The 10,065-nt window shown below is 32.2% G+C and overlaps 1 protein-coding gene across 16 annotated transcripts; it reads left to right on the top strand.

The window, feature by feature from the left end:
- The first annotated feature begins 1,611 nt into the window (after positions 1-1,611).
- Positions 1,612-9,447, top strand: LOC114314468 (uncharacterized). Of its 16 annotated transcripts, none has more exons than XM_082874067.1 (8): positions 1,612-1,911; positions 2,631-2,738; positions 3,195-3,333; positions 4,284-4,389; positions 5,547-5,674; positions 5,761-5,775; positions 5,879-5,945; positions 7,033-9,189. In XM_082874067.1, exons 1-7 carry the CDS (start codon positions 1,751-1,753, stop codon positions 5,888-5,890), a joined length of 669 nt encoding a protein of 222 aa, XP_082730193.1. In that variant the 5' UTR covers positions 1,612-1,750; the 3' UTR covers positions 5,891-5,945; positions 7,033-9,189. The 16 variants fall into 16 exon arrangements, 9 of the variants coding, with proteins under 9 accessions (XP_082730193.1, XP_082730192.1, XP_082730197.1 ...); XM_082874066.1 differs by lacking the exon at positions 7,033-9,189 and adding an exon at positions 9,196-9,447 and having other exon boundaries at positions 1,613-1,911; XM_082874071.1 differs by lacking the exon at positions 7,033-9,189 and adding an exon at positions 9,196-9,447 and having other exon boundaries at positions 1,617-1,911; positions 5,537-5,674.
- Positions 9,448-10,065: the final 618 nt, after the last annotated feature.

Here is a 10,065-nt window from a genome sequence, read left to right as displayed (position 1 = left end):
CTTTTGTATAAAATATAATGCAAGTTTAATCAGATGGTGAGAACCAGAGGTGATAAAATAGAAGAATCCTCAACTACCAGAATGGACAGGATGGAAAGACTGATACAGGAAATGGCAGAAGCTTTGAGACAACAACAGGAGTGGCAACAATAGTGGCAGCAACCACACCCGCCACCTCCACCTCCGGCACCACCCACTACAACAAAAGTAACCTATGGTGACGAAAACTAGTGAAGAAAATAAATTTCGTCACTAAATAAAAATAATTCGTAAGGAATTTATAAATTTTGTCACATATCATAAAAAAATAAAAATGATAGGTGACGAAATTTATTTTCGTCAATAAATACTTCATTTTAAGTGAGGAAAAATTACGTTTCGTCACCAAAAATTTTCCCACTAATTTTTTTAGGTGGCGCCAAAATTTTGGGACTTTTAGTGAGAAAACAATTTGTCACTAATTATAAAATTATTTGTGAGGAATATATTTTCGTCACCAAAACGTTTTAATATTTTTGATATCTTTTGGTGAGGAAATAATATTGTCACCAATTTTGGTGGGAAGTTTTTGATATATTGAGCGGCAATAAAAAAAGATAGGGTATTAAATTTTTTTATCCCTTTTTTGTTTATCATCTCTCTCTCTCTCTCTCTCTCTCTCTCTCTCTCTCTCTCTCTTTCTCTCACACACACACACACTCTCAAAATAGGATATTAATTTGTCTTACCTCTTGCTCCTCCACCACGCCGATCGCTATTGTCGTCGCCTCTATTAGCCTTGTTGATCGCCGATCGCCACCGCCACCAGTAGCCTTGTCGGTAACCGCCACATGTTCTTCGCTCGGTGATTTGGCACATGATTTTCTCTTTGCTCTTTTTCTGGTGTCTCTTCCTCTTATTCTCTGTTTTGATATGATGACGAAAATTAGTGAAGAAAACAAATTTCGTTACTAAATAAGAATAATCCATGAGGAATTATAAATTTTGTCACATATAATAAAAAAATAAAAATAATAGGTGACGAAATTTATTTCCGTCAATAAACACTAACTCTTAGGTGAGAAAAAAAATTATGTTTCGTCACCTAATTTTTCCCACTAATTTTTTTTGATGACACCAAAATTTTGAAACTTTTGGTGAGAAATTTTTTTTTTTCACTAATTATAAATTTTTTCACTAATTGTAAAATTATTTGTGAGAAATATATTTTCGTCACTAATAATTTTTAATATTTTTGAGATGTTTTGGTGAGAAAATAATGTTGTCACCAATTTTGGTGAGAAAATTTTGATGTATTGAGTGACAATGACCAAAAAAAAGGGTATTAATTTTTTTTACCCCCTTTCTGTTTATCATCTCTCTCTCTCTCTCTCTCTCAAAATAGACACTACTACAAAAACAGTTAAAGATCACACTTTGACAAATAAAAATATCTCACTTTTATTAGAAGTGTGATAAAAAAATTAGATTGATATTTTAATCACAATTAATTTGATTGAGTGTGATAATATTTATTTTCTATGTCAGTTTTGAATTAAGTGTAATTATATATATATTTTTTAATCTTACCTTCTAAATGTGATTATATATAATTTTTTAATCACAACTTCTAAATAAGTGTGATGAATATATATTGCAAAAAAATTAAATTCAGAAAATTCAATTAAATTTCTAAAAAAATTAATTTTCTTTTCTTCTTTTCTCTTTTGTGACTCTTGCCCTCTCTCTCTCTCTCTCTCTCTCTGAGAGAATGATAAATACCTCATGGGCACGACCTTTGCATCTCCTCCTCTTCCTTGAATTCGGATCCTCTTCCCCAATAGAGACCCACCCTCTTCGCCATAGACGGTGCTTTTCATTTCCCTTACAACCCTTCGAAACTCATTGGCTTGGGAAAGACCTGCAATTTTGGTAAGGTTCTAAACCTAGAGTTTGTTTCTTTTTTTTCTTAAACCCTTCTCTTCTTAAATTAGGGCATTTGATTAAACTATTTGGATTTCAATTCAACGATTTCTGGTGGGGGGTTTTGAATTAGGGCATTTGATTCAACGATTTCTAGGTGGGGGGTTTTGATTTTTTTTTTATATATAAAATTCTTAGGTAGTGAGCTTTCCTCCCCTGTTTCTCTTTTTTTTCATATTTAAAAAAGAAAAAAAAAAAGAAAAATCTAACAGACACCATGCTTATGGATGTGAATCCAGAAACTCTAAGATTTGTCTTTTTTTTATATGAGTTTCAATAGTCTAAATGGGAATCAAGTTTTGAAATGGGTTTGAAATATACAAGTGTTCTCTAGCCTTGTCCAAATCATTTTTATGTTTTTGTTTTTATTTTTGTTTTTCCAATTTTTTCATTATGTAATGCAATCTATAATATCTATGAAGTTCACGTCTTCTTCTTTGTAGTTTTGCACCTTAAATGTTTATTTATTTACTTCATTGAACTTCAATGTAATGGCTTTCATTTTCCTGCATATTTCCTATAACTACAAAGGATTTTGCACCTTAAATGTTTATTTATTTACTGTGGTATATGATTTGTTTGGTAGTAATTCTCCATATGGTATGTAGATTCAATCATTTCACTTTTTATTTGATTGAAACATTTGTCTAATCTTTTTATTTTGTTAGGATTTCCCCTCTTGTTTGTGACAGGAAACAGACAAGAATTCTGCATGTCAGGTGTTTGAAGATATTTCCGAGAGACAACCCATCAACCCATCAAACCATAAACCCAATGTTGTTGAAAAACTTATTGTATATTAACCTCTTATAAAATGACTATTCTGTTTGTAATAGAGCATAAAAGTTTTTAAGAATTCAAATGACATATTGTAAAGGGAAGGGGGTGTCACTACAAGAAATTAGTCTTTTAGAGACTAATATTTAGAGACTAACTAAATTTGGTCACTAAAAATAATCTTTTAAGGAAAAATTTAAACATATGATAATTACTCATAAGATTGTAAAAATAACTATTTATATTCTCACTTAATATTTACATAATTTTTTTAGACCAATAAATTTGGTTGCTAATATATTATTATCATCTTTAAGGACCAAATATTGTCATCATTATCAATTAAATACGTTTTGAGAACAAATATTTTTATCATTTTAACGATTAAAAAGTCAGGACCTCAATTCAGCCCTAACTTGTTCATTCTCTCTTCAACGGGTTTGCTCAATCTTCAGCGCTAAAGTTGGGAGCTCCAAGGCATATTGGGAGCTCAATCTTCTTCAAATTTTGGTGCCCCTCTCCCTCTCTCGCTCTCTCTCTCTCTCTCTCTCTCTCTCTCTTTCTCTCTCCGCAATCGATCCCCGTAATCAACCTGTAAGAGCTCCAATTCGAACTTTCAATTTCTGATCGTAATCGATCTCCGTAATTGACCTGTAATAGCTCCAATTTGAACTCTCAATTTCTTATTATTTCATAGATTGAACTTTTTTTGTGCATATATATATATATATATATTAATGCGTGTTGGAATTGAAGAATTCTTTACATAGATTGAACTTGTGTGTGTGTATATATGTATATCTAATCTAATGCGTGTTAGAGATGAAAAATTGTTTTGTCGCATAGTTTGATCAATATTGTATTTCGTATGCTGTTAATTTGTTGTTTTAGTGAGTTTCAAGGTGTTACAGTATCATTTTCTTTTTTTGATTTTCAATTTCTAATTATTACATGGATTGAACTTGTGTATGTACATATATATGGCCTTCTTCTCTGTTTCCTCTCACTAAGAATAAGAATGATGAATGAATCGTCTCTCACTGGGCCATATGTATGTAGTATTGCTATCAAACTCTTGAGATTTTAATGACAATAAATTGCCTACTACTCAACTAATGACGGTAGTAGTAGGAATGACGATTTTTAAACTTCTAACAATTGATCTTAAACATTAGGAATGACAATTTTTAAACTCTCCCCTCTTGCGAATCACAAGAGTTAATGTCCATGCTAGTTTCACCTCCCTTTTCCAATTTTTGGTTATTCATAAATTTCTCATTTACGTATTCTTGTTTTTTTTTTTGGGCTGCTTACAGGATAAAGATGTGTCTAGTGAGATATAGAACATTAGAATCGTATATGTTTCTGTTGTTATTTTTCAAGCCTTTTAGTATTGCTTTTGAGACATTACGGGTACTTTTATTGGGAAGTCTTTTCATTTTCATAATGGATAGATCTATCTGTAGATCATGTGACATTTTTCCCGTGGAACATATAATAAACACAGGCTGAAGGTTCTTTGGTCTGCAAATTGTTTTTTGTAGGCTATTGTGATTCATGGTTTTCAATTGCTCGATATATGGTTCCATGATTTGGCAGGGAACAACACAAATTGCCAAAGGTCCAAACTCCTTGATATATCAACAGCAGGTAGTTTGCTAACTTTTTTTATGTAGCCATGTTATTTTGTTGTTGTGTTACCAAGTGGTTGGGGGTTCTCATGCTTTCTGGTCCCGTTATTCATTTTTTCCTTATTTTCTTATAGCTCCCAATTTTTTTTGTGAGGCATTTATTTTGCTGTTTTCTTTCTTCATTCCTCTAACTCAGTATTCCTTGTTCTTTAAAGAAGATGTGTTTTGTGAAGCATGGCACTGTGTAGTTTTCTTTATATTCTTTTCCCTTTTCCCCTTATAAAAATAAAATTATTTGAATAAACAGGTAAAACATGTTAAGCCAACTATGTTACCATTTTTTTCTTGTCAACTTATATCTCATAAAAAAAATAAAAAATTTAGTGCTGCATTTATTTTGCTGTTTTCTTTCTTTCTTCCTCTAAGCCAGTATTTTATGATCTTGAAAGAAGATGTGTTTTGTGAAGCATAGCATTGTATAGTTTTCTTAATTTCTTTTCCTTTCTTTTCGTTTCTTTTCTTTTTTTTTTCCCTTCCTATAAACATAAGGGGGTTTGTTGCTTGGTGCAATAGTAAAAGCTCTACAGGACCTTTTTACCTATGCCTAGCCTGCTCAGTTAGTGTCAATGTCAAGAAAATGCACCAATCTCTATCTTGTTTTCTTAAAGGTTTATATGTTTGTGATTATTTTAATTTGACATGTTTTTAGTTGGTGGGTTGTCTTGGCAATGTTTATATGTTTATTAATTCTTTCTAAGACCATGGCTTTCCATGATTCTTTCCAATCATTCGTTTTCTATTGTTATTGTTGATGCTGTTGCTAAAGACCAAGGGTACCTCTGATTGTTTTTGTGGATTGGATTTGTCATTATTGTAACTTAACGAATTTGAGTGCAGGTTCATTTTGTGAATGGAAAGGCATTCTCATACGGAACTTGGTTTTCTTCTGGACATCATGACGTTATTGATGGCACTCTGTCATTATGTGCATATCTGGTGGCTTCATGGCATGAAATTTCATCTTGTGGATGTAGTTCTTTTCCTAAATATATGTGTAAAGTTTCTCGCTATTTTTTTGTAGCAATATATTGACATTCATTTGACTTGGACTTTTCAACATTATTATTTCATGTTTATTTTATTTAGCACTTCATATTATTGACCAGGCCTTGTTAGGTGCAATTGTAAAACGTATCAAAGGATTTATTAGGTTGAAGATAGCTTTAGGCGCCCTTCATGGAGCACTTCCAGATGCAACACCTGAGGAGATTAAAGCATATGATGATGAATGTGCTATCTGTAGGGTGAGCTTGTTAGCTTAGTTCATTCTTAATTCCCTGTTTGATTTTCTGTTAATCTCCAAGTTGTTTGACGGGTGGGCAAATGACAGGAACCAATGGCAAAGGTGAAGAGACTATCTTGTAAACATCTTTTCCATCTAACCTGTTTGAGATCATGGTATGATCTATGTTGCTTGTTACGATCTTGGACCCCCCCATCATGAGCAGAGAGGAATTTGAAGCTCGGAAAGCCGATCTATGGAGGAAGCATACAACGGAATCTATTGCGGCAAAGGTACTATCAATAAGCATCATTCCTTATTATCAGCTATTATTGCTTGAGTTTTTGTTCCTAGGAAATTTAGCAAGAAATAGAACTTAAAAAGTTTTACTAGCAATAATGCTTCCTCATATTTATATCTATCTGTGGAAGTGGATATCAGATGCTACTTTGTTTTTGCTGCATAGTGTGAGAATGCTGCTTTGAGTTTGTAGGAAGCTACTTTTTGCAAGTGCAAATGTTGCCAAAGGCTTCATAGATTCTAATCATGCCATTAATTTAACTAGGTTCTACAATCCAAAATTGAATCCCAATCAACAAGGGTCCATCTTGGGCCTGTAGGCCTGCAATGAGTTGTTCACATGTGCACAACTACAATGACGGAGATCCTAATCTTCCACTATGGTGTAGCTTAATTAGATGGTAGTTCATAGATTGAATTCCTTTGTTTTGTCATAAAGGGGTCCATGCCATTGAGTCATTTACATTTTGTTTTATTGCCAAAAACCTAAGACTAGCTTGACAAGTGACAATAATGTGAAGAGATAATTATTCGTAATTGCTTTTATGTGTTGTACTTTGTAGATGAAGCTGTCCTTTGTTTTGTTACATGTCTTTGGCAATCCTATGTAAAGCACAAATAGAATCATTTAGAAACACAAATATCATTTAGCTATAACAACCACAACTAGCTGAGTCAAATATCATTTAGAAACACAAATATCATTTAGCTAGAACAATCATTTAGAAACACAGATATCATTTCGATAAACCTGTTGCACCCACCTCAGAGCTTCTGAAGAAACTTAGGACCTATTCAGGTATATTGAGGCTAATATTTTTCTTTTTCTTTTCGTTATCTTTCTTTGAAAAACTTCTTTTCATATGAAAAAACTAGTCTCACCGATTATGTACCATTTTTACTTTTAGTCACCTATATGAATGAGTATTTAGATGAAGCCTTGAAATCATTGTTGATAGAATAGATGTATGATAATATTAAGATTTTACTAAGCAATTGACAAATCGTGATGAGTATTACGTAGTAGAGCTCTTCATGACTAGGTAACTGTCTAATGTTTATCACATTTTTCTTCTCTAGTATCAATGAAGATGAAGGAATTCCAGGTAGGAGCAGATCGGGCAGGAAGGGAAAATTCTGGTTTTAAAAAATTGTGTTCCTTTCTACCTTAGGGAGCTTTGGTGTTTGTGATGCTGACAACAAGGAGTCCCAAAAACCTACCAATTCAGTGTATAATTGCCAATAACCATATTTTTTGCTTTCACATTTTGAACACAATGGCATGGCATACATTCAGAGAAACATTTCCTCAAAGATGTATATATGCCTGCATTTTCTTCCCCTCCCTAATCACACTATTGAACCCACAAAAACACCATCTCTAACACCATCCCCCACCAATCCCTTAGGATACATGTTTGGATTTTGATTTGGATTTGGAACTGAGTTGGGCTTTGCAAATCCCCCTCAAATCCATCATCCAAACATAATATTAAAGAAAACTAACAATAGAACAGAGGAAAACTATTCCCATTACACAAACAAACAACAATAAGCCCTACCCATTATCTATCATTCTCTGCCGGTTATGAAACTTCATAGATGGTGTCGTTGGAAACCTGTCTTCCACTTCATTTATAGAAATATGAATTGTACTCTAAGCTAAAATTATGCACCATACCTTGTAGTTTTTATTAATCAGTTCTATGACACTGAATTATGGGGGCATGAGTATCCCAAAAATTATTCTAATATCCTATTGTTTTTTCTCTGATAAGGAGTTTCTTTTGCTTTTTCTCTTTAAAATAATTTGTGCCAGTCAACTCTTCTTTTGATGCCTTTCCAACAAAGTTGTGCGTTTCTAAATTGTGATATTTTACTTCAGAATGTGTGAATTTAATCTGTTATTTGTTAACTTATCTATATTGTCCTTATCTTATTCCTATAGGTATAGTGTTTCAGTTCTTTGATTTGAGTTAGGAATAGATTCTTAAACAATATGATGTTGGAGATGCATGTGTAACTCTTGAAGATCCTCACACTGAAGATCTGAGCCAAGAAGTTAGAGGCTTCATATTCTCTAGAATTCTGGTTCATTTTTTAAAGTCATATTTGCCTTAATTGCAATTCCATTTCAAAATACTTTTGGTCACTTCTATAGCTGCATTAATTGCTGATCTTTCTCTCTATACATGATCTACATATATTTAGCAGATGTATGTTTACTAGAGACCATTATAATCTTTTATTTTCTGGGTGAAGAATCTTTTTTGGCTGAAAACTCAAGTTTGAAAAATGTTTTCAAGCAATCACGAGTGGACTTTTTTTCATTCTGTAACAGCCTATCACATAATAGGAAAATAAAGTTCTGCTTGCTCAGAAACAGATTCTTGATAGCAAAGACGCAGACACTTGGCACGAACATGACACAACATAGATATAAATACTAAAACAAGACATAGACATGGCGACAACATTAGAATAATGAAAATTGCGTATAAACATGATAATAATTAAAAAATGTCCATTGCATACTTGAGTTGTGGCAGCCATGTCTATGATGCCAGTGTCTTGCATTTCTTCCTTTATCTATTTATTTGAATAAATGGTTGGGTGCTTTTGGGTATGTTTATCCTTTTAATAAGGCTGTTCGTATGGCTACAATTGTTGGCTTTGTGTTTGAGTAAGTGTTAGCCAAGGCCCCAAAGTTGCAAAGCATATTTAAATAATGTACACAGCCAAGAAGTATCTCAAGTCTCTAGGTGTGTCCAAGTGTAGGTATTGAAGCAGTGTTCTACATGGACACTGCTTATTTGTGTCTGTGCTGCTAAGACTATAGTGGGTTGTTAAATGGTATGGAGAGTCTAATTTAACTATAACTAGTTTGACTATTAACACTTTTTGACAAATACTATATTGACTACTATTATTATTTTTATTGTTATATTTAGTAAGACAAGAAAATTGACTATCACTAATACATAGGATACAGTTACAGCATGGAAATGAACTTTTTTCAAAGTAGAGACAAAATTATGTGTTTACTCTTGTGTATTTTTGCTAGGCAATGTTGGAGTTGCTCTAAGTTAGTGATGTGATTGATAGGAGCTTGCCATGTACAAAGGAACTTCTGGTTGTTAAGTTAGACTCATTGTGTACACAATTTGTATTGACATGGATAGAAAGGTCTATACAATGTAATTGATAATATATTAATGTTTGCCTTATTTATTTTCTTTGCAGATTGGTTTTGATGACGTTCGGGAGCATACTTGCAAATGAAGATCAACTGTTGAATTTTTTTTCCTAAACTGATGCTTAGTTGTAGTTGCAAAATAAGATTGAGTGTTGATTTTTTTTTTTTTTTTTTTTTTGTGGACTCCACGTAGTTGATTTTGAGATTTGCTTTGATGGTTTTTTTGTGATATTTAATGGATTATTATTAAAGTTGTTTGATGGATACATTTTGATTTATAATATAAATTGTTTAGTGAATTGTTTTGTGGAGTGATGTATAATAGCTAGTGGATTTCTTAGTACAATTAAAAGGCTATTGGGATATGAGCAGGGATATTTGTGGAATAATAATTTAAATTGAATATAAAATATGGAACAAGTTTAGTGACGAATTTGTTTTGTCATTTATACTTGTTATTATGACAAAGTGATTATTCATCACTAATAAACTTTTTTTGTGACAAAATTTACTGCAGTTTATATATAAAAGTTTTTATTTATTTTGTTGTTTGGTGACTAAAAATTTCGTCACATATAAATATATTTGTGACGAACTATATTTCGTCATCTATGTATGACTTTTGAAGACGAAAAATTTCGTCACCTTTACATCTTATTGTGACGAAATTATTTCCTCATCAATGATCAATATGCGTGACAAATTTATTCGTCAACTAAAGTTATAAACATGGTACTGAATAACTATTTGGTGACGAAAATGAGAATTTTTTGCGACAAAATGTTGTTTCATTGGTGACAAAAAATTATGACTTTTGAAGACGAAAAATTTCGTCATCTTTACAGCTTATTGTGACGAAATTATTTCCTCATCAATAATCAATATGCGTGACAAATTTATTCGTCAACTAAAGTTAT

The sequence above is a fragment of the Camellia sinensis genome, chromosome 6, assembly GCF_055761805.1.
Source record: "Camellia sinensis isolate YWXY chromosome 6, ASM5576180v1, whole genome shotgun sequence".
Taxonomy (NCBI): Eukaryota; Viridiplantae; Streptophyta; class Magnoliopsida; order Ericales; family Theaceae; genus Camellia; species Camellia sinensis.
Note: the sequence above shows the minus strand (reverse complement) of the source record. Positions and strands in the feature narration are given on the sequence as shown.